At 32.3% G+C, this 25,735-nt stretch overlaps 1 protein-coding gene across 1 annotated transcript in view; it reads left to right on the top strand.

Moving 5' to 3' along the window:
• Window positions 1–25,275, top strand: part of LOC130654657 (receptor-type tyrosine-protein phosphatase F-like) — a 41,073-nt gene extending 15,798 nt beyond the window's left edge. Inside the window, exons 5-26 of the mRNA XM_057457270.1 lie at window positions 3,685–3,847; window positions 7,929–7,967; window positions 8,231–8,514; window positions 8,604–8,739; window positions 9,224–9,462; window positions 11,059–11,206; window positions 11,305–11,408; window positions 11,565–11,763; window positions 14,774–14,876; window positions 16,501–16,747; window positions 16,829–16,895; window positions 17,073–17,160; window positions 17,473–17,645; window positions 17,836–17,960; window positions 18,040–18,091; window positions 19,601–19,718; window positions 20,430–20,545; window positions 20,641–21,729; window positions 21,807–22,135; window positions 23,836–23,975; window positions 24,109–24,244; window positions 24,452–25,275. Of these exons, the coding sequence (XP_057313253.1) occupies window positions 3,685–3,847; window positions 7,929–7,967; window positions 8,231–8,514; window positions 8,604–8,739; window positions 9,224–9,462; window positions 11,059–11,206; window positions 11,305–11,408; window positions 11,565–11,763; window positions 14,774–14,876; window positions 16,501–16,747; window positions 16,829–16,895; window positions 17,073–17,160; window positions 17,473–17,645; window positions 17,836–17,960; window positions 18,040–18,091; window positions 19,601–19,718; window positions 20,430–20,545; window positions 20,641–21,729; window positions 21,807–22,135; window positions 23,836–23,975; window positions 24,109–24,244; window positions 24,452–24,526 (4,170 nt within the window). The 3' untranslated portion in view covers window positions 24,527–25,275. The remainder of the gene's footprint in view (window positions 1–3,684; window positions 3,848–7,928; window positions 7,968–8,230; window positions 8,515–8,603; window positions 8,740–9,223; window positions 9,463–11,058; window positions 11,207–11,304; window positions 11,409–11,564; window positions 11,764–14,773; window positions 14,877–16,500; window positions 16,748–16,828; window positions 16,896–17,072; window positions 17,161–17,472; window positions 17,646–17,835; window positions 17,961–18,039; window positions 18,092–19,600; window positions 19,719–20,429; window positions 20,546–20,640; window positions 21,730–21,806; window positions 22,136–23,835; window positions 23,976–24,108; window positions 24,245–24,451) is intronic.
• Window positions 25,276–25,735: the final 460 nt, after the last annotated feature.

The raw sequence follows: 25,735 nt of genomic DNA on the forward strand, positions 1-25,735 counted from the left end.
ATAAGACAATTGCCCGTCCCTACTCGCAGTTGCCATCTTTAGCTAACAGACAGAGGCCGAGCATGATAATATAACTAATTGTTAAACCACGGAAAAAATCCTCGGTTTTTCCCGTCAGGAGAATGTATTAATCCACAGAGATGTCGCTGCTGCGCACAGCCATTTTGAACACACTACAACGGCTATTTTTACAGACTAGCCGAGGAACCTGGTGTTGAGACGCCGGATTAAGCCACAAGTAACTGTGTGATTTGGCGTTGGTGTAAACTGTGCCACATGATCAGGTGCAGCGCCTAAGTACAAGCTTCGGGTGTAATATATATATTTTTAAATAACTTTACTGCAACTTTAGCGAATAAAAAACCAAAATTTAAAGACTTTAGGAACTCAAATATTTGCTGGAGCTTTCCTCACCGCTGTTGCGATAGCAACAAAATCCCAGGGGAACTTTTTGAAGGTAAATTTATGAACGCATTAATAAACCAAATGTGAAAAGTAAATGCTTTTTTTAACAAAAATAAATTTTTCTTATTCGTCAAATTCGTCAAGAAAAACACGTAACTAAACAATAATGCATTTCTCAAACGATCAAGCAGTCTTCATAAGAAAATTTAAGCGTTTTTAAAGATTTTTGATGCATTGTCACTTGCCCGTTGATAACAACTTTTACGGAAAAAATGAAATCATATCAATAAAGAAAAACAGCTCAACAGAAGCTCAAAAAATTTTCATATTAAATGAGAAAAAATTCAGGGGGTAATAAAAACATTTCTGCTAGGAAAAAAGTGTATCACCGAAACTGGATTTCAAAACTGCTTGCATATACAAACCTGTATGAAAAACGTATTTTGCTTTCGTTTGATGTTTGAAATGCTGATGACATCGGTTCACACATTAGCTTACTCAAGCAAAATAATATAACCTTTGTGAAAAATTAGAATCTCAATTGCGCAAAACTAAAGAACAAAACTATGTTCTGTGGGTTTTGAAAGGAGATAATCATAAGAAGCAAAAAGGATGAAAATTGAAAACTTTATAAATTTAAAAATGGAAAATGGAAAGGGGAACAAATAAGTAAAATAACATCAATAAAAGCGAACATGAATTATGCAATTGCATGAATTTCATGGCCCGTGAATATATACACATGCGAAAAAAATTGTATTTTTTGAAATCAAGACATCAAGATGAACTTTGTCTTACCATCATATTCCTCTGGAAACAATCATCAGTAAGATTTACAAGCAGATGTAAAACCGAAAATCTTTTGTTAAAGTTCCTTTTCTTATGATCGCTTACTACATTTTCACGAAGTGTTACTCGATTTTTCCGAAGTGATCTTATTAAAACTGAGCTTGTCACACAAGGAAGCGACTTGTACAACCGAAAGCTGGACAACTTCGCACATTTATCATAAAATAAATTTTAAATGGTAGTATGTAAGGTATGTTTTATCAAAGTTACAACAATTCGTAGCTCAAACAAATCAGCCGCTACAAAAAATCGAACTTTTCTGCACTTGAAAACGTCAAAAATCACGTTCGTCACCGTCTTTTTTTACCAAATAAGGAGTCGGAATTTGTAGCCATATTTGAGGCGATGAAGTTCGTATTTATGCCACTTCGGATTCATATGAAACAGTAAAACTAGTTGAATTTTTTTTTTTATTATTGTAGTAGTAAAAATATATCAAAAAATAATTTTTGTGTCTAGTTTTCCTTTAAATAAAAATGCAAGTTCTTTTTAAAACTTTTAAAAATCATGACTTTCGGAAATTTAGCTGGGTGAGAAAATACATGTAGCTAGCTGGCTATCTTGCTAACATATACGTAGACAGGCGTAAAAAACCATCACCAATGCGTTATTGATAAACATATGTTTATTTTGAAAGTTTTAAAATATAATTTAAAAGTGGGAATGCTAAAAATAAACGCATGACGATTTTACATGCAATAAACATATTTATGCAAGCGTTTAATATCAAAAAGGGTTGATATTAAAATCATGCGTTTAAGATGAGTTCATTCAACATCAAATAAATCTTTTGTTTTTACCGCCAATGCACAAAGTGAGAGTAGTGTCTTTCATGAGAGCTTTGCAGGAGTAGAAAAAGCAACAGTGACAAAAAACGAAAATAATAATACCAGAGGCGTAGCCAGCGTCGGTCAGGCTCTGCGATCGACTGAGCGACCTACTTTTTTCATTTCAACACGTCGTTTTTTCCACCCCACCGCCAACACATGGATGGGTGCACCAATTGTGCATCCGGCACAAATCTTTTTCCGGGCGGCGCACACAAGCCTCGCGCTTCGCACGTCGTTTTCGCAGGATACAACAGCATCCACTTTGTTTTGCAGGCTGAGGTGTTGAATCTCTACTTTGTTTCGCAGATAGTCGTTTTCGCAGGATTGCCTGCGAAAATTATGCCTATGTACGGTCTTGTGTTTTCCATTTATGGTCATTTTGGACGCATCCTAGTAAATTTCGCAGAGAGGTTAAAAATTCGCTCCATAGCTATAGAACATACGCAAGAAAGTCAAAAAAAAAAACAAGGTTAGCGAAGCTGTGAAGGTGAAGAAAGCATGATGTTGCTGTCAAACGTGGATAGATAGATGTTATACTATTAAATTATCTCAAGATAATTCCACGATCTTAAGAAAATTTTATTATTGTTCTAGGGCTTTAGCCGGTAGAACTTTAAAATGGACTTCTTTTTTTTGTCGCCGTTTTTACTACCGACACTAGTGAAACACGGCAGGATACCAGTCTAGTGTAGCGATACGGGAATTCTTAGATTTTGAGTGTTAAACAGACTACACTCTTGCACAAGGTACAAAAACCTATTGTTTTTACAAAATAATCATTTTGCATTATTATTTTATGTTTAGTTGGTTTCGCTAGTACCAAGCTGCAACTGTCGTTTGTTATCTTTAAGTGATATGGATTTTACCATAGCTAGATTTGTATTTAATACAGCGAGTTTCAACTGACTAAAATTCTTTTTAAAAAACTAAATAAATTAAAAATAATCGTTTTTATCGATTTTTACGTTTGATCTAGGTTTCATAAAACAGTGTTTACAAACTTGAACTCATTTTTCCTACTTTCATATTTTTCATTCTCTTTTGCTGTGCCAGTTGAAATAATTAATTATTAATAACGTAAGCATTTCTTTCTTCACAATTAACTAAAGAAAGAAAGAAAGAAGGAAAGAAACAAAGACCCCTAGTGCGAGCCAAGCTTTAGAGGCTGAATAAAATATAAAACTCAGCCGCTGTATATCCAAAGTGAATCTTTGAACGCAAAAAGAAATTTAAAACCTAAAATAGGTTAAAAACTATGCATCTTATCACTTTAGAGTAAAACATTGCAAAATGAGCAGTCAAACGCAAGTAGCAAATTTATTATTTTCTCGAATCGGTTTGTATTAGGCTATGATTTGTTTATAAAAATTACTTTGAGACTTTGAAAGTAGTGTTTAGTGCATAGTTCATATAATCCATCTTTAAACAGCTTTTTCGTACCTATTGCGAAATGTTGTTTGATTCCTGATTTGTCGATACTAAAAGTTTGCTTTTGGTTAGAATTTTATTTTTAATTTAAATCATTATTTTAAACCATATTTTAGACTTCTCTAATGTTAAATGTTTCTTAATACAAAGAGGTCTAAACTATATGTTTTAGAAGTTTACAGGTAATGTTGACAACACCAACGTGGTATACAACTGGTTTACAAAATCGATGGTAGCTACACATGTTCGTTTGTATGCAACGCGTATAAAATTAGATCATGATCGATTGGCTCATGCATGTGTACGGATGGAACTTTATGGTTGCTTGCAAAGTGGTAAGTAAAATTAACAAGTGCAGTTGACTGTTTCTAATTTAAATTTCATAAAAAAATAGAAATAAAAGAAACAAAGAGTTATCAAATTTAAATTATCCGCTTCGATCAAAAATAAAGGAACCTGTTATGCTGGCCTCCTAGGCACTATTTTTTCTTGCGATAAGCTCTCAGGGATGCATTGATGAAAGTGTTGTGTGTAGCATGCAGTGTTGTTTACTGTCTGGATTTTGCAAGCGGGCAATACGGGTTTTTAGGCATTCTGATTGGCTTAGCGCTCTTGATAACGGGCCGATGGAGCGGTATTGCCCGTGGTCAAGAAAAATGGTAGCTTAAAATTTAAACAACCACGAAAACAAGTTTTAAGAAGCATTGGAAATGACTATATATCTAACTCCTAGAATACATCTATCGACAAAAACATTTTTATAGCATAGAAACAACAACAATGTCAAGTTTGACAGTTAAAATAACCAGATTCAGCAACATTCTGTCTGGATGCTTCTTCAACATGGCTAGTAAACTATAGCTTCCATAAAAAACGATGATTTGATATCCAGTTTTATCAAAAATGCTAAATACAGAACGACGAAATTATAACATATACGTCTCCTCTCATTTTCAGACTCGTTCCTCCAACTTTTAGTTACTCAGTCAATATAAAACTCGTTGATGCCCATGTTATTCTTAGTTAGCTAGCTAGTTAAAAAATTTACTTCAATATTCGCTGTAAATAAATTTTAGTTGCGCATTCAACTTTACACATTCTTCTGTAAGTCTCGAACATCGTTATGTTTTGTTTACAAAAATTTATTCTATAGGGTATTTCGAATTCTGCATAGAACGTTTGTTTTTAGACCGGACTGTTTTGAATTTTGACCTCGAGTGTTAACGAAAGTAGTGCTAGTGAATTATATTATTATAAAAATACTAAACCGAATTTTTTATTATTATTATTTTTATCTAACTAAGACGGTTAACAAATACAATAATAACCGATTACCCCGGGCTGTACCAAAAATATCGCCCTCAGTCATTGCACCGACCTAGCAAGCTCGGTCGGGACTTAGACCTCAGGCGATATTATGCGGTACAGCCCGGGGTAATCGGTTATTATTGTATTAATAAAATATTCGCGATATTTATATGTCAAGATTTATCTTACTAACGCAACTCGAAACTGGAAAATGTTATGCTATATGTACGCGGTGTGTGCCAAAAAATGTATTCTCTAATGGAAATAATTACCTAATGCACGCACGTCTTCACAAATTTATAAATAATAATATTTGCTTCGTGGGAAATGATTCATGACTTTATGACGGAGTCATTATCATAAACGCAAAAGGATATTCAAGCTCTAAGAATTTATATTGGCGAATCTCATCTAAAAACACTGGAAAATAAAGTTACAGACAGAATTTTTCCCAAGGAACTCGAAACTGTGTTCGAATAACAGAATGAAGTAGGAGTTAATCAAACATGACGCAAATGTGGAATTTAATCGATAAGGATCTTTACAAAAACCCATTTTAAGTATCCTAAGAAGATATTGTCGAAACTGCACAGAACCTGCACTTTTTTGATTATGTAGATATTATGTGGAGAAATATGGATTTCATTGACAATAAAAAGAATAAAGTTACAAAAGTTTATTAAACGTCCTTCCCGAACAGAATTTGACAAACGCTTCAGGCATTTTATTGAAACACAAGTATTTAAATTATGGAGATCTAAATTAAAGAGAGTTAACTACACCTTGCTTTTTATTTCTTTTGTTTTACTAGCGGGTAATGACAATAGTACGTTTGGATCGTTAGACGCTGAAAGAATTTTCCAGGCTTTTTAGACTATAGGGTTTCATGGTTTATGGTGGCTTTATTTTAAATATTCGTTTAAATTAAATTAATTAGGTTTTTGCACACAACAAAGGCATGCAAAAGGCATCGTTTATGACAACGCTTACTCACAATCTCTTGTAGGAAAAGGGATTTTTAAGGAGCAAACCAATCTAAATCTGTCACTTTACCAAAACAGTTGAGTGACCTTTTTAAGATTTATCTCAGAGACCTATAGAAACAAGAACGATAATACAGGTTCATGCAAATGTATTTTGACTACTTATGTGCGTCAAACAATAAAAGCTGCGATATATTTCCTTTGTAGACTCCCGGTTATTCAAACCTGCACTTATTCGAAATTCTCGGTTATTCGAACCGTCTTTCATTCGCCTTGAATTTTCTAACTCGTTTTAGAGTAAATCTCTCTCAGTTATTCAAACTTCAGTTATTCGAAAATTCGTTTATTCGAAGTGGTTTTCTAACCACCTTGGCTCAATATTCTCTCAGTTATTCAAAATTCTTGACAATAGCTGGAGTAAAAGTAAGAATTTTCAACTTCAAACACTTTTTATAAAAGAAAAATAGTCTTTATTCCTAAAAATAAAACTATGTACAAAGCAATTTTTTTAAAAGTTGAATGCTTTCACCATTTCCAGAAAATTCAAGAAAACAAGGGAAACACTTCATAAGAATATAGATATGAAGAATGGTTATTGTATTTGTTTTAAGTAAACATATTTGTTTTAAGTAAACATATTCGTTTAAAACTGTACAGTGAAACTTGATATGACTACTTTTTTAATTAAATCCCTCCAAAAAATCCGTCAGAGTGAAAATTGGACCAAGATAAGAAAATTTTCAGTTATTCGAAATCTCGGTTATTCGAAGTAAATTCCTATCCCCCGCGGAGCTTCGAATAACCGGGAGTCTACTGTATTTATTTGTAATTATAATAACTATTGAAGATATGATCATCCGATTTTTTGTGAGCTGTGCGGTTAATTAATGTCATAGTTTTAACTTAATAATTTGGTTTTAAAACGAAAAAAAAAATATGATTTTTTTAAAAAATAAAGCTTTACAACCTGTTGTTTCCCATCATAGCAAAAACAGTTGGTCAACAATTTTCATATTAGTACAAGTAAATTGTGTGATGCATCTGTTATAGGCGTAATACGCTTTTTTAAAAATCTTTATTGCATCTTTGGTTTAAACAAAAACACAGGAAACAGTCCGTCATTTCCCCGTCTCACGAAAGCAAACACTTAGCAATTTTAGTTTGTGGAATAAGTTTATTGTTACAATATATATTGTTGGCCAAAAGTAAACCGTGCAGTTTCATTAATCAATAAACGTTAGTCTTTAGCCAATGTTTATATTGCAGTTAAAGTTGTAGCTGCCATTTAGCGTAAGATAGATTTCAAAATTCTGTTGCAGCCAACTGTATTCGGCTGCTTTCAATTTTTAGCCAGCAATAGCTAACATCCCTATCTATAGCCACTGACCACAGTTGTAGGTTAGTAAAAATCAGATGGTGAAAACAACAGAACAAACTATATCTGGCTAGAAATGCAAAAATTTTATATCAAACTGAATATAAGGCTACCCAGTCAACTGAATTATAAGGATGCTCTTTCAAAATGTACGTTTGGAGCAAAAATCTTAAGATTTGCATGTGGCTAAAAAACGTGATGATGTGTCCATCTTAAAATGTAAAAAGATACAGAAAATATATACTCCCATAAATACAAAGTGCTTATAAGAGACAAAACAGTCAAAGAAACCTCACAACATCACTTCCAAACCAAAATGGCCTTCGTAAGTTTTTTTCGTCGGCGTACTAAGAATGCAGAGAACTTAAATTGGTTTTAGCAAAATCGGACTTCGTAATAGGTCTACTTACACTTCACAATAAAGTCCGTAACAATCAGATTCTGTGGAGGATTTTCTAAAATAGAACTGCCGCGCAATTCTTTTGAAAAGACGGAATACGGTTATTATTGTAAAACCAGCCCGGAGAAAAAACTTTACTGCACATTCGGTTTAAATAAAAACACAGCAAAACACCCTGTCGTTACCCATCCAGCTGCAACTATCGCTCAGCCATTTTATTTGCATAAAAAGGTTTTCAAGAAAATATTAAAAGATGTAGCTACCTAGCTAACTGCATTTCGCATAAGAATTATATATTGCTTAAGAATATTGTTGCAGCCAAACTGTATTTTTATACTTTCCCATTTTAGCTAAAGATATAGCTACCGCTCCATTAGATCGTGCACCAGGTATGATGTCATCGCTAGAACTTTACGTTGTACGAATCTATTGAACGGATCACAAAGCGTACGGGGAAAAAACTATTACGCTATGTGCCTAAAATCTCAACTAACAACAGAATTCATTTTTCTCTGTGTCATAATATTTTCAAACCATATTGAATTTTTAATAAAAGGGTGTGTAAAATTTTAAAAGCAGCTTTTTTTAGCTTGACTCGTAAATGGGAATAAAGTTATCTTGAAGAGGATTATTATTTCTTATTCCTATTTAGATATTCTGTTACCGCTTGGTATGTCAAGTGGTATAATAAAGAACTCACAGTTACAACATAGTAATGGTAAAAATGTAGCAGCAGCAAGATTATTTGATGGTGGAGATGGAATGTTACAACAGAAAACAAATAAACAAATGTATTTACAAATTGATTTTATAAAATTAAAAACTGTGACTGGTATATCCATGCAAGGAGCGTTTAAAGGTTGGAAAAATCAATATGTAACACAATACCATCTAGCCTACTCAAATGATAGTACCACTTTCACCCCGTCAAACAAGGTTATTTTCAATTAGTTTCTGGTTGAATATTTTGTAATTTTTAAACAAAAATTAACTGTTTCGTATTACGTCTTATATATTTGTTTTAGAATATCGAAAATACAGATTTAGGTTCTGTTTATATTTCTTTATCAAAACCTGCAACAATGAAACATATCAGAATAACAGCAAATACTTGTATAGGAGGTTGTGGTATGAAGGTTGAAATTTTTGGTTATGATCCAGGTATATCACATTAACTTGTTGTTGGCAGGTGGTTAGAATAATTTAGTTGGCCATTTTTGCAATATTTTTGAGACCTACCCTCCGTGAACCTTTGATCACTTTTTTTACCTTCTCCACCTGAGTTGACGTCATATTTTGTAAGGACACCCCCTATATTTGAATTTAAAAGAAAGTTATTGACTTCAAGTAAGTGGGAAAATTTCCGTACAAAAGTCAATAATAGCAACACAGAAGAGAATCTACACGTTGCTAATCAAGTTCCGTGTACAAATTTCCATAAGAAACTTTAGCTTCATTAAAAAGGGTTTCAAGGGTTTGCAAAATTGTGTAACTTGACGTCAACAGTAGTGCCATCTCCCCCTTCCTCCTCCTTCTCTGTCAACCATCGTCAACTTCAGCGTAACCTTATCTCTCCTCTAACGGTTAATGTCATTTGTGAATAATCTCTTATAACAAGTTTCTATTTTCGCTTTTTTTGTTCCAGTATGTTCGCAAACGTTGGGAAATATGGATATTTCTACAAGTAACGGTTCATCTGTAACGAATGTTGATATTTACAGTCCATATGCATGGTGTGCACCCGTTACTTCTGATTACGTTCGTATTGCCTTTAAAAAAACAATGGTAATCTCTGGAATAATTCTACAAGGAGATTCGAATGGAGATGACTGGGTGAAAGATTACAAAGTAGAATATGGTGTATCTACAAGTAAATCTATTCAGGTTGTATGTCTTTGTGAATTATCTGTATTTTTTTGATTTTCAAATGGAACCAATCCTCATAAGGCAGTATTCTATATTATATTAATTTCCCGGATGGGAATTTTCGAAGGCATTTAAAAATGGTACAATTGGATACACCTCTCAGTCTAGGAAGCTATATAAGAGATTTCTGATTTTTTGTTTTTACGGTGTTTGCTTTTAAGATTTTTATCATTTTCCTAATAGGTTACACCACAAAAATTTGTCATATAAACACAATAGTTTTGAAAAACAAAAGAGGTTGGATTACAAACACATAAACAAAATATTGGAAAAAATTATTACATTGGAAAATCATTTTAGTGTGACTTTTGGAGTATAACGGATATACATAAATATATACATAAATTAAAAATAAGAAACAATATATCTTGTTCATAAGCGACATCTTATAACAACACGAGGATGAAATCTTTCAAAAGCACGAAGTAACATATAAGTAACAGCTAGATTGAAGCCAGTAAAAAAAGGACAAAACATGGATCATAAAAGCAAGAAATAGTTGCATGTGAGTTATTACGACAATTAAAGAGGATAAATAAGAAGTTTGATTTCAATTGGAGCCTCAGTCTAAAGCTGAATTTTAACTAGAAAATTTAAAAGGCACTTACCGTAGCGGCTATGCAACTATAAACCCTTCAAAAACAGTCCCCTCAGCAAGAAATCAAAAACCTTCTTGGCTAAATCAACAAATAATTTCCCATAGCAGCTAAAATAAAAACAAAGGTTATTTTTACCTTTCATATTAAAAACAAGCACTGAAAATAAACAGAACAAAACTAAGAATTTAAAATATCCAACCACACGTTTTCAACGTGCCTGTCAATTATACTACTTTAATCAACAACAAAGACCCCAGGAAATGTTTTGGACCCCTTGGTACCTATCGCTTTTGTTCACAGGCTGGACACGAACATTTTATCTGGGATCATGCGTTTCTCAAAAGTTAAATCAAAAGTAAATGATCTTTAAATTTACTAAAAGGAACAATGTATTTACACCACTTGGACTAATGGTGGCTTGTACAAAAATTCACTATAAAAAGAAAAGCAGAAAGCAGAATAAAATATTGTACCTGTTGACATACCTTGTTTAAAATTTGATGACATCATTACTATTTGTCAATTTCACACATATTCTCAAGCCTTTTAGAACACCAGGTTAAAGAACAACAAACTCAATAACAAAGGAAAGCAGAATGGGAAAATCCTTGATTTCGCGAATAAAATCTTTGTTATTATTGATATATAATACAACTTTTTCAGCAGAAAAATACAAATCAAAATTTAAAACAAAAAAAATTAAGTAAATTACAAACAATTACAAACAGAAGATCCTTGAAGACTACGTTTCCTATGACGACTCAGTTTGTTTAATTTCTACAATTTTCGTTTTTTATATCTTCACCTACCCTAAAATTTACTTGCGACAGCACAGGCTGAAATAAAGTAGTTTCATTTATTACTTTTAAGTCATTGCAAAGCTTGTATGTATAACAATTACGCAATACATTATTTACGTATAGTTTATAATTTGTTTGAATAATGTTACTTTTAGGATTTAATTGGTGTCCCAGCACGGATATCCCCATTATCTGTAAACTGGTTAAAACCTTACATCGTTACAAACTTTCTGCACATTATTCCAACAAAATGTAACAATGGCAGATGCTGTTTAAGATTTCGATTAAAAGGATGTCAGTTTGGTAAGAGAAATTTAAACTTAGCCGCTTTCTATTTAGTAATAATGAGAACAAGAATCGCTGAAATAGTAAGGTAATATTTGAATGACTTGCTATTTCAGTTCTGAAAAAGCCTTATTCAATACGTGGGAACATATCTTCTTCGACAATCACATTTACATGGAATGCACCAAATTCGCATCCTATACCAGTTGAGCAGTATCATGTATGTATCTATTCTTATCAACGACATCTTTTGGAAACAACTATAAAAGTTGTTAGCAGCAAAATTTTTGTAACTAGCGAAATACCTGTAAAATAAGATATATCGGTTAATGGTTTTTCGTAATACAGTATGGCAACTTTATGATGTTTTATTTAGCTTTTAATTGCAGCATCGAAAGATTATCAACATAATCACGATTTCTCCTTTCCAACAATTAGCGCTGCTACACATAATTTAATTTATCATGTTCCAAACATCAACTTTGCAGCAGCTCGTGTTCAAGTTAATATCACAGCGGTAATTCAAGGAGTAAGAACATTTGCTGAACCATACAACTTTTATGTTCAACCAAAAGGTAAGTAACAATGATAATTTTTTTAGGAATACTGGTACAAGGATATAATAGGCAAGAATAAAACAATGAAAACTAAAGATATGTTCATTGAAGACATATTTGTAATAAACTTGAATAGTAAAATGTTAGTCGTAGTTCAGCGCCACAATTTCCAAAATCGGGAGGCTTAGGCATAGTGGGAGATTCTGAGTTTTAGTGAAAATCAACGAGTTGCCGAAACAGCTGTGGCCCAGCCCTAAAACACGCAAAACGGGTATACCTTGGGGCACAGGGGGCACTGTAAGTGAGATAGTCTGCAGGTTCTCTGGTTGGATAACATCAACTTTCATGCAGTGATAGAGACCCAGAATTCAAACATAGCTTACCACACAAACTGTCAACAAAGACAGCTTAAGACAAAAACTGTCAAAAAAGACAGCTTACAACCACAAACTGTCGACAAAAACAGGTTAACGAACCAACCGTGAAAAAATGCTGAAATCCATTTTATTGTGAACTACTGGTAAGCTTCTTTGGTCATTCACAAAACTGTTTCCCCACACAATGTACAATTCCTTATCTGCTAAAATCACTTTTGGGAAACTGCAATAAATTCGCTTTACTTCAAACCGGGAAAATTTTGTACGGCGAAATTTATTGTCAATAAAATTTAATCTGGTGAGCACAGTGAGAACATATATCTAGTTGTATGTTTTACAGGATATAATATAGTGTGTAGTACCTGTTGTGCAATTTTGTTGAATAGCAAAAGCGAAACTAGTTGACTATGAATACAATGACGAAAAATGTGAAAAAAAGTTTTTTTTTTAGAAACATGGGATAAGATGTTTATAAAATTTTCGTGTTTTTCTTTACATATACCGTGGTTGTATGTTTTTTGTTTGTTTGTTTATATTTTGCATTAAATACTGCGCAACTCATTTGTTAAAATTTTGTTGCAAGAAAAAATGATGCAACAAGGGAAATGATGCAGCCTATCTGCCATGTGTGGCATTTCTGCTGCAAGGGTGCATGCAACACTCTTTGATTTCATGCAACATTTTCTCTTTCTCAATTTTACTGCTTTGCGTAAAAAAAGGATATATGTCCGGCGCCACAGTGCGGTATTGCTCTTTCGTGCGCATGAAATAATCGCACCGTGTCCCAGCGCCTAAGACTTTTTAAATGTAGAAGAAGTTGAAAATGTCTGGTGCTGAATGACTTGAGCACTAGCACAAAATCAGAGCGATAGGCGGCGTAATGATTTATATGATGAGAAAGACAATAGATAACGCTTGTCAAAACACCGTCACCGGAGACTGGATAGAGCTGAACTTATTCAAACCAACACATATTGAGCAAGTTTGCAAGTAAAAAACAGAATTTGTTAATTAGATTATTACTGATATCGATATATCATTGGAAATAAAAGGGACGGGAGAATCCATTGGAGTATGTATGAAATCGTATGACACATTAATAATTCAACTCCCAACAAATTTAAGTTTGCAATCGATGGCTATCGATGATGCAAACATTTTCTTCGTCAGGGGTATTGCACGAAAACACATTTTTTATTGAAGCTACACTTAACCTTTGCAGTCTGCTGGCCCCCAATGTTTTGTCTGTTTTTGTTCGTGCTAAATTGTAATAATTAGAAAACATAAGCACAAACGTAGAGTTAACTTTCCTTTATCTGATTTGAAAACTATGTCAACTACTTCTCCTACAAAGTTACATCTCATCAGAAGGCATATTCAAGGAGATGTAACTTTTTCTTGGATGCTTTGTATTCCTTACCCTATCATTTTTTTATCTGGTATTACGAAGACAAAAATATTTCTGAATAAAATCTGTCATAATGACGGGGGAAAGACTTTTTTTAGGCAGTAAAATTTATTCTTTTATATATAGCTATAGGACGTTTTTGTAAATTTTTTTATATAACTTGAATATTAAATGGAATGCATGAAGTATTGTATTTATTATTTACTACAAAAAACAGGTGGAATATATTAAAGACTGTAATTTGAGAAAATAAATATGCATGTGATGCGTCATAGGTGATATTTTTTGACAAAAATATCCACTGGCTAAGTTTTACGTTCTAACTCTCAGTCGTTGTCTAAAAAACAGGTGGGGCCATAATGTCTCCCTCTTCCACCGGCCTTTACAGAGCCAAAAAAATCCGGGCGGAATTAAATGACCTCATCGGCGTTGGTAAATAGAGACCACATGGGACCAAAGTAGCACCAATTTCCTACAGCTTGACTCTTTTTGGAAGAGACAGGTTGATGCCGTCATATAGCACCAATTTCCTATAGCTTGACTTAAGAAACCATTAAACCCAATATCTTTTGCACTGCTCGATAAAACCACATGATTCTACATTGTCTTTCCCAGCGAAATTCACAATAAAAACAACAGGTAAACAGGTAAAAAAAATTCAGTGCTGACGTCATAAAAAATTAAATGACAGTCCTTTTCCATTGCTAAATTTAACTTCACTAAAGATTAAAACAATTGTTTTCTGGATTTTATGAAAAAGAACTTTGGATCCCGTGCGCCTTTATTAAAACAAAATTGGTAATTTTTGAGATTCATAAAGCCATAGCTGGCATAAAAAACCGCTGACTTAATGGTTTAGTTCTACCCTTAGTGTTTGGTTTTTTTTACCACGTTAACTAAAAAGAATTGTTCTACCAAACCAAACTTAAAAAGAAACTATCAACTTCAATGTAAAAAATTATTTTAAAATCAACATTTAAGTAAAGCAAAAGACACTGTTTCACTGCAAGTACCTGTTCGTTTACAAATTTCTGAACACCTGCCTTGTTCCTAAGAATACGACTTTCTAGAATTGCGTCTGTCTTTCAACAGGAGACGCACACAGGCGTAATACCAATTATATTATGTTGCAAAATGCCAATTAACCTGTCTGGAAAAATTAAAAGTGATTTTCCTGAAAAAAATGCAATTGTCTGCAAAAAAAGCGTTAATTACTTGCTTGCAAACTTTATCTTTTTATTAGATCCACCATCACCTGGTTTAGATAAAAATGATTTTTCTAATGCAACAAACAACTTAACAATTGTCACATTGACTCCTTCGTCAGATGTAAACGGACCAATCAGGTGAGATTCAACTTTGTTTTTGTTTTAATTAGTGTGCTACCTCCGAAGTAATAAACTTTCGGATAGAGTTGGGGTAATATTCGAAGTTTTAATATTTCAAAAGATTATTATTTATACCGCAATGTCGTAATAGCTATGACGTATATACATCGCATATTCGTGCAACCGACCAAGTGCACACGAAGAAAAGTTTTTTCCTTCATGTGCTCCGCCATAAACAATATGACTTTTGACGGTTGCTGTTCTTATTATTTAATAATAATGGTTACAACAATTTTAAGAGCACACACAACAAAAAATTACATAAAAAATATTTCGGAAAATGATGCATGTTACATATAAGATATATTTTCTTTAAGATTTTTAATTAGCCACTCAATGTAATATATCTTTTATGTTTTTGAATAAGGCTGTGATTACAAAGAAACAATATATCTTACTGATTTTTTTATGTGCTTAATGTTAGCTTTGTATCATTGAAAGTGAAACCACAATAGCTAGCCAAAGCCATAATTCATTCTAATAAGAAATGTTTACAGAAGGAAACACTTTTTTAATGAAACAAATCTTTGTGTTAAGATCTTTTTTATGCAAACCGTAAAGTTTACGAAAAATTTGGCCCTAAATTTTACATTTTATTATTTTTAAATAAATTTTGCGTAAGAAAGTGGGTTTTTTCCCCAATAATGTGAGGCATCAAGTAAAGTGTATGATTACTTCACCTATGTCCTCAAAAATTTCAGAATCCTGAAACCATTACGGGAACTTATATTTGTACTTGATCAAATTATGCACTATTTGGCGAAAATTGCGATTTGCTAGAGGAAAAATATTTTTCCCACAAATACTTCTTTCCTTAACCTCATTAATGTAAAAGGCGATATTCAGCATCTTGTGGTAATTACAGCTGCTAGCTGGAATACCGATCATAACACAGTATTTGTATAACTGAGGGTGAATTGTAATATGCCATATTCGTGTAATTTCATGTTACAAACAAAATGTAACGAAAGAATTTATCAAAAAATTTGCAAAAAACAACTTTGAGAAGTATAATCGAAATCCCATTTTCTTTCATTTAGCAGTTAGCGTAAGGCTACTTTGAAATGCTAATTGAATGCTCTTTACATTACAGTAATATGATGCAGATATTTAATGAATATTGCTGCAATAAAAATAACCTACAATATATTTATGTGAAAGTACAGCGCTAATGATCGCAACGTTACAATATTCTTTTGTTTTGACAATAGCTTTCAGTGGTTTTATTGTAATCAAAGCAAAATAATCTAATTAAGTGTGATAACAAAAAGAGGTTTGGTAATATATTGTAAACAGCATTAGGCAAAAATTATAATATATTGAAAAATATTGCTCACAAAATATTGTAATGTCGAACAACCTGACCAGTAGTGGTGGGTAAAGAATGGACATTTTGTTGGAGCTAGGCATCCAACATAGACCCAGTTTGTGAAAACAAACAGTACGATACTTTGAACAAAAAAGGGTTGTTTACTTAGACTTACTTAGACTTGTTTTATTTTATTTATTTATTGTTTTATTTTTACTTATTACTTATTCAATTAGTGAACTGAAAGCTCAAGACTATATTTTTTAATTGTAGCTATTATGAAATTGTGATATCAACAACTCAAAAGACTAGCCTTTCAAAGCAGCTAACAAATCAAAAGGAATCTGAATTGAAGAATCTGACTTATTTTCTGGCTGCCAAAATCAAAGCTGATAATTTCCAAACTGAAGGTATTAAATATACTATTGTCGAAGGAAGAGAATTCATTGACGGTTTAAACGCAAGAATATCAACTGTTGGAACATATTATTTGTATGCCAGAGCTGTTATAGATGGAAAGGTAAGGCCACGTGCCTTGTTAGTTTTCAGTTCATCTTTTGTCATTGAAATACACTAATATTCACTTATATATTGTAACTAGGACATCACAAAATATGGTTTCAACGACACGAGTTATTTTTCTGCTTTATCGAAAGAAATCAAGATTGGTAAGATTGTTTGTATTTCTATTTTATTTTTCATTTTTTACATTTTCTATTTTTCCTTCTATCAAAATTTAGGAAAAAATATTATGGTTTTTTACAAAGCCTTAGAAGGCTAGTCTAGATATTTAAAGTTCCAAATTCATACTATATATTGCCAATGTTTGTATATTTACACTTTAGAGCGCAATGCACTAAGCGTATTCGTACCAACAATCCTAAATGATACAACTCCATCTGTAAGGCTTGTGAAAAGTCCTTCAAATACAAAGTAACTTAATCTTTTATATATCATGTACTTTCTTTAAATTCTTTTCATACGTCCTGAGTTTTCGGCTTTGACAGATCGTTTGTTAGATTCAGGCAATTTTACTGCGATCTAGTAGGTGGCAATTATCAACATTTCCCTAAAGTTGTAAATTAGTCACAAACAATAAAGGTCTAATGTAACAATCTAAGATAAAATCCACACCATTCCTCAGTTTAAACAGGGTTAGCAATTAAGCAGAATCCATACAATGAATGACCCAGTTTTGTAGGAACTTTTGTATTACAACATTAGAATTATTTGCTAAAATTTTAGGTATCATTTTATTATAATCATGAAAGTGAACAAGACAACTTGGCAGAAAAAAGAGCCAATGTTATACAAACAAGAGGATTTAAAGACATATGAAGGTGCTGAATACAACGAACCTTACATAGCTGGTGTATTTAACAAAGCACAGTTACTCAATGTTAATGTGTTTAAATTAGGTAATGTAGACTGCAGAATCAATATGGATCATTTGTTAATATGTTCAAGTTGCTTCTAGACATGCATCATGTCAAAAAATGATTACACTTTTTGTGATATCTTATTTTCAACCCATAAAACTCACTGACTAATAAATTTTTGTTACAAGATCCAGATTAAACAATATTAAAATTTTAAAATATTAATTAGGTGATAATGTAACCTACTCGATGCAATCCAGATCTACTCGTAAAAGAAGATCAATAATGTTGTACAGAAATGGACCTTTAGCTGCGGGTGAAACATACATTGTATTTCAAAGACTTCAAGTGCAGGTAAAATAGTTTATCAGTTTATGTATATGTTTTCAAGCTATAACAAATTAAACCCTGATAAATTATTTTTAAACATTAGGACAAACTGTATTCGACTTCATGGACCAATGACCTTTATGTACCCAAACTTGGTAGGTAGTTTACACAGTTGACTCTTAAAAACTTTTCGTTCCTTACACTTCATTTCCCATTCAATGGATAAGTGGTACGCCATATAAATTAAACTTGTATTTAAACTGATAGTAACAAATAGTAACAGATAAATTGGTCATTTGATAACTTGCCAGCAAAGCGTGTTTTAGCTAGCTATGACATCACTCACCCTTTTCAAGCTAGTCTTTTTGCTGTATTTAATTTCCATTTCACCACTATCAGGTTTTCCCTTCGACTTTGAAGCGGTTCATGGAGGATATTTTTTAATGATATCAACGTTTTAGCAAAGTAGTCATTTTTGGTGCGTTGACGTCCCTATGTCTTAATCTCAAAAAAGCAACGAACGCATGAACGACCCACATTAACAGAAAATATGTGTAGTGTTCATTTCGTATATGAGGAAATACACAAGAAACTTTTAATAAAATTTTTAGACCAGTCAAAGGTTATTAGCTTAAAAATAATTTGGTACAAGCTATATTTCTGACACTTAAGTTAGGCCGACGAGACTGTTCGATGAAAGAAAAATTTTTAACAAATAATGATAAAAGGATAAAAATGATAAAAAAAAACAAAAAACAAATTAATTAATTAATTAATTATTTTAAGGCCAATATTATCTCTAAGAAAATTTAAGACAAATTGGCTGATGTTTTCAAGTAACGTATTAATTTTCAGATGTCATTTTTTTCAGGAAAAAGCTCCTGCACAATCTTCCAAAATTAACCACACAAAGATTATTTCTGCCATCAAGCGTGCGCATGTTATCACGCATATTGCAGCGAGCTACAATAACCCATCATAGATAAAACTCTGATAGTATTCACGTGGAGAAAAATTTTGAATAAAAACATTACTGCTAACCCTTACTCTTGAACGGTTATATCAACTTACAATGCACGGCAAGTGACATCAAGCCTTAAAATTTTTTAAAAAAGTGCTTGTGGCTAGTGTGTTAGCCAGGTTTGCAATCTTATTAATGCATATATTGAATTTCTACTTGGCGATAAAATGAAAACACAACTTTTTAAGCTAGTCATAATTTTCATGGCGGACTTTTGTTTATAACTCTTAAAGCGATCTTCCGTTTAAACGTTTATACCTGCATATGAATCAATATACATGCTCCCTAATTTTTTTCTGCCTGTGGCGCGTATATCTTGTCAGATTTGGAAAATAAAACCAGTCAATCTACAAAGCCTTTAAGTCCAAAATGCTTGAATCTTAGCATAGGTATAAAGAAGTTATGACCAAGAACGTTCTAATAAATTTCACGTTTTAGAGAAGCCTTGTACACTTTTTTTTATGGGAATCATACGTTTTGATTAGAGACCCGTGATTTTTTTAACCTTAACAAGTTTTTCAAATTTTTTTAAAATTTCGGACTTACCCTCGCAAATACATTAATTCCAAAAGAAACACAAATTTTAATTCATTGGCACTGCAATATAAAATTCATGCATTTTATGGAACTTTTCTTATTTTAGACATAAATGTAACTCCTAAAGTAGAAGAATCAACATCGTCTAGTATTGGATTAATAGCAGGTGCTGCTGGTGTCGCTGTCATCATTGTAGTTATCATTGTCATCTTCTACGTAAGAAGGTATAATGATTACATTACATACTTTTATGATTAGTTCCACATTATGAAATCATTGATAGCAGTTCCCTGTATATATGTACATATAAACTGACGTTCTTGTCCTGTGTAAATATTCACAAAATAAAAAGAAGTAAAAAAATAATTAAAAAAAGTTGTAGCTACTAATGGTTGTAATATTTTATCGTAATGCATATGGACTAATTTGCTTTTTTTCACACTACGAATTAGCTTTGTTAGGTAGTTAATATATTTAGTTCGCTTGAAATTACTTACTAACAATTTAGATGCAATGCGCGGTTAAGTTTTACAAATCGTGTTTATGAAAAGTAAATAAAATTGATTCGTATCGTTCAAAAATAGAATTTGAGGAGCATAATTATCTCTCGTTTTTTTTTGTTTTTTCCAAATGAAGTAATTTTTAATTAAATGGTATATTTTTAAGCAATATTAACAAAAAAATTAATTCTTACCAGAACTCTAAAAAATTTTTAAGAACTTATTACTATTTTTTGGTTTTTATTTGATGCAATGTCTAAACTATTGTCTTCAGACTTTTTGTACCACTTTTTCATCAGCTAAGTCATAGGATCAAGATATTATAACTTTATTCATATACGTATAACCGTTATAAATTTTAGAAAGTATGTTAAAGAAAAAGAAACAATTAAAAAGAAAAATTGTATTACTTTTACATTAGTAACGGTTGTTTAGACGACGCAGAACCCTAAAGAACTCCAGTGACAAGCGTAATACCTCTACACCTATAGAGATGAAAAGTCATCCTGAATTAAAAACACATGAAAATATTTATGAAGACGACGAACCAGGTTCGATGAAAATATTTATTTATATACAAAATATTTGTATTTGTTCTACAAATGCGTGTTTTTACTTTTGATTTACTTTTAATTTTTCATAAAAGGTCCATCTGACGAATCTTACTACAATGTTGCAGAAAAACCTACATTTCCACCTCTTTCCATTCAAGAATTTTTGTCATTTTATTTGGAACACAAAGATAACACCACTTCAGACATTGTAAAACAATTTAAAAGTGTTCCGATGGAGCATTTCCATGACCATGATGTTGGATCGAAAGCTGAAAATAAAGAAAAAAATCGTTACTTGAACATCACAGCGTACGACCATACTCGTGTTGTCTTGCAGAAATTTACTGGTAAAGAGACTAGTGATTACATTAATGCAAACTATATTCGGAACTATAATGGACAAGTTGAATATATTGCTGCCCAAGGACCAAAAAATAAAACAATTTTTGATTTTTGGCGAATGGTACTTGGTGAAAAACCTGCAGCAATTGTCATGCTTACAAAGGTAGCGGAGGATGGTAAAGCAAAATGTGGACAGTATTGGCCTGTGCGTAATGGAAAAGAGGTTTTCAATGGCATTGAGGTGGAAGTGAATGAGGTACAAGTGTATGCTGACTATGTTATTCGTAAAATGAAAGTAGGTTACGAAAATAACAAACACCAGTTTACACATTTGCACTTTACTTCCTGGCCTGATCATGGGTGTCCAGACTACCCAACATTACTATTAAATTTCTGTTATCGAGTGAGACACCTTATCCCATATGAAAGTGGAAAGCAAATTCTTGTGCATTGCAGTGCTGGTGTTGGTAGGACTGGATCATATATTATCATTGACGCGATGCTGCACTTGGTCAGAACAAAGAAGCGTGTTGATATATACAACTACTTTGAAAGTATTCGACAAGATCGCGTGCAAATGGTACAAAGGGTGGAACAGTACAACTTTGTGTACAGTGCCATTTATGAAGCATTATGCTGTGGTTACACTGAAATAATGTCGTCGGCCTTTCCAGACACTTTCCGAGATTTGATATCCACAAAAAAAGCAGGGAAGTTTCTTCTGGAAGTGGAATTTGAGCGGTTGAACAGCGTGAATATACCCTTTGGCGAACATCTTTATGCGGCTGCCTTGTTAGAAGAAAATACGGTCAAAAACAGATACCCAAATATTTTAGCACGTAAGGAAGATTTTTACTGATTAAAGCATATAAATTTATGCTAAGTTTGAAATTGATTGATTTACCTTTGTTTTCAGGTGACAAATCCCGGGTATACCTGCCAAAAATAAAAGATTCTACAGATTATATTAACGCTGTGTTTGTAAATGGTTACAAAAAGAAGAATGGTATCATTGCTACGCAAGCACCATTAGTTGAAACGTTAAATGATTTTTGGGTTGTTGTAATGGAACACAATGTGACTACAATTGTAATGTTAAACAGCACTGATGAGAATTATCATAACTATCCATCATTTTGTCCAGTCGAGGGATCGGAAAAGTTTGGTAATCTTACAGTAAATGTTGAATCAAACACTCGAGTTGGCGATATCAACATCCAATCCTTTCTCGTCTCAAAAAGCTCGGTTTGTAATTATTTATTCTACTTCTTGTAACGTAAAAAGAGTCAATTCATTAACTTCATCCTAGCGGGGCTTTTCGAGCGTTCCATAAAGCTTGGGGGGTTAAAAATAGTTTTTTGGATGACAACTGGGGTTAAGAAAATTTGGATGACGTCATCTATTTTAAAATGACGTCATTTTATATTTTTGAATCCAAATAAACACGTTATAAATCTAACATTTTTCTCTTTTTTTCATCATTGCCTTGTACCACTAGTTATTATCAAACATAATGATGCTTCGTCAACTTTTCTACTGCCATTTCTATCGTAACTTTAAGAGAACAGCTTACGCTATTTTATCCATTATTAGTTAAGTTCTGTCCCGAAGTTCCTGTGACAGCTTGGTTTTAAAACCACCTGCTTTCCTACCTTTGTTGCAGGGCATATCAAGTCTTTTCTCTTTATTTTGTTCAATAATAAAACAAATTTTTATTGTTATCCAAACAATATTTATAATGCAATGACTGCCTTACAACCGAATTATTATCATATAATTTGTGTGTTAAAGTTCAATATTTTTTTATTTTTATAAGCAACGCCTAACTTTAAAATTTGACGCCTGACACAAGGCCAACATATCTGATGAAATCACCGAGGCACAAAATTACCTCGAATTTTGAAAATTCGCGTTAATTAAATGCCCTAATTAAAATGTTACGTAAATATTCAGGACGCTAAAAAGTTTCTAGTTAACTTGAAAGCTTACTTGCAAATTTTGTTGTTGTTTTTTTTTGTTTGATTAACGCAAGTAAAATTTAATATCATCCTAAGTTCACTTGATAAATACAATTAAGACAAACTGAAAGGCGGGTGATATTTTAAACGTTGTGACAAAAATGAGAAAAATTGGTTGTCCATAAACCTGACTCGCGTTATTTTAATGCGTTTTGTAAGGCAATTAACCTGAATCGCATTAATGAAATTCCTCTCTAAAAATTGTTATAGGCATTCAGGTGAATTTTCTTAGCGTAAATTTCTTTAACTTTGTAGCTACTTTCTCTCTCTTAAGCAACATATGTTTTGACCAGCACACAAAATAAGCTTTACAAAACGCCTTGAAGACTCTATATCATCAATTTTTATAGTTTGGTCTTAGTTACTGTAACATTTAAGTCTAGATTAAGACTTTGACGCCATATCGAGTTTTCAAGCGCTTGCAGATGCTGTTTTCAGCAATATCGCTATTTAAGACTTTGCGAGAAGTATTAAATTTTCATCTATGTAGATCTTTAACTTACGTTTTTCAACATCTTCATTACCTTTTAGTACATATGTATGCAATTACTGAAGTTGTAATTTCCTAATTTAAATTGCCTGTTCTTCTGAACGAATTTGTACCGTACTTTAATTTTCCAAGTGATATATTAACAGAAAATTACTGGCGCTTGTTATTACTTTTAAAGGTTTTGTTTAGCATAAGGAAGATGTAGCTTGATTTAAGAGGTTTACATTTTGTTTTAACATCTCCATCTATAATGGTCTGTAACCTTAATATATTGTTAAAAATTGATGATAACCGATTTATGTAATGTTAAACTATACTAGTGTCGACCCTATCGCTATAAACTAAACGTCACCTAAGCAAAATTTTTCAAAAGCGTATATGAATTTGGATAAAAGCTGACAGTAATAATCGTTTTTACATTTTTTCTCTGAGTTTAGAAACATCGCAAAGTTAATAAATTGCAACTGAATTGGCCAAATCATGATATTCCTGATTGTAGTTCCTTGCTCACTTTAATTGGTGAAGTTTTAAAGTCGCAACAATCTTTTGGAGATGGCACCATATTGGTTACCTGCAGGTAATTCTTTTGGCTTTTGTTTGTTTGTTTTTTTATTTTTAGTTGTTCATGTTTATATATATAATTTAAGTACCTTTCCCACTTTGATGCAACGGAAGAATAATGGTGTCATTAACTACTTTTGTATTTTCAGTGATGGTGCAAATCGCAGTGGAACTTTCATAGCGTGTATGAATGCATTGGATCAACTGAAAGTTGAACAACATATTGATGTGTTTCAAACTGTACGAATAATGAGATTAGTCAGGCCTGAGTTTGTTGAAAACTTGGTAAGTCATGCTTATTGTCCTTAATACAATGTAGGGTAAGTTATGGTGAATGAATGTCTGTTTCACTAGGAAAACAATGGATTATTGAACAAATAAATAAGTAAATGGATATGAACGAATGCATGATGCAGGATGAAAGAATTAATGAATTTAGAAAACATTTTGAAATTCCACACACTGTATTTTTTAACTTGTTTTCTCTTTTAGCGACAGTATCAGTTCATTTACACCGTGTTGAATAAATACTTGGATTCGTTTGCAACGTACTCCAACTTTAATTAATTCCTAGGACAACAGAAGAAGACGAATTAATTAATTTGTAAACATTCGTAGGGGAGCGTTTTTTGTTTTTTTTCTAGCTATTTTAAAATTTTAAAAACAATGAGATTATTTAATTATTTGATCTAAAGGCTAGCTAAAACAAATTGCTTTGCTAAAAAAAATCCAGTATGTAATCATGTGTGGTTCGAATAAGCGCTTCTTTTCTGCAATAAAATATTAGTCCATTTTGATCAGTATTTTTGTATTTGTTTGTAGTTGAGCAATTATTTCTTATTATTTAAAAATATATTAAGAATTTCGTTAATTTAAAATAGTTAAAGAAACCGGTTTTCGGAAGTTCTTTATTTTCATTGCTCATAATCGTGATTCATAATAATGTTTGAATATCCTAAGTTCTGTCATTTGCGGTTAGTTAAATTCATTTTAGACTGTTTCTAATATCTGGTCAAATAAAACAGGTGGATTTATATTGTCTTTTCAAAATAAAACCGTTTCGTTGTTTTCATTTTCTTTTTCTACTTTATACTGTTTCATCAGAAAATCGCTGGGCGATTACCTGATAGTTTGGTTTTATATTTTCTTTTTTAATGATTTTTTGTTAGCAAGAACATTTAAGACTTCAATAATTTTATACGCTTATAACTTCCACGTATTGTAAACAGCATATTAAAAATTAGTTTTTGATGTAACGACGTTTTGTACGGTAAATAGAATCTTGTAAGAAAAGACACAGCTAAATATAATAAAAGCATTTTAATTATCCTTATTTGACTGGAAGCCTCAACATATAGGCAAGGATCCTCCCCCCCCCCTATTCTACTGATATTAACAAGAAGGAATGGGAAAATAAAATACGTAAATTTTAAAATAATCAATAAACAGAGCTTGTGGCATCGTCTTTATATTAATAAGACCCGTCGTCTGTTTGGTAAAAAATATTTTTTTTTTTCTCTCTTGTGTCCCGTTCTTGTTTCGTAAGGCCGGTGTTACTTGTTTTCTGACATTCTTTGCGTTTGAGTAGTCGGTGGCCCATGGAAATATCCACGGATTCGCTCGTCCTTTACTTACTGCATTCCGTGTGTCTCGCTACTGCAGTTACCATTTTGCGTGACAGACAGACGTATACGGGTATTATAATATAGACTAGTCGTTAACCCGTGGAAAAATCCACGGGGTCGCCCGTCCTTCATATATCGCATTTTGTGTTTC

This window comes from Hydractinia symbiolongicarpus, chromosome 8, assembly GCF_029227915.1.
Source record: "Hydractinia symbiolongicarpus strain clone_291-10 chromosome 8, HSymV2.1, whole genome shotgun sequence".
NCBI lineage: Eukaryota > Metazoa > Cnidaria > Hydrozoa > Anthoathecata > Hydractiniidae > Hydractinia > Hydractinia symbiolongicarpus.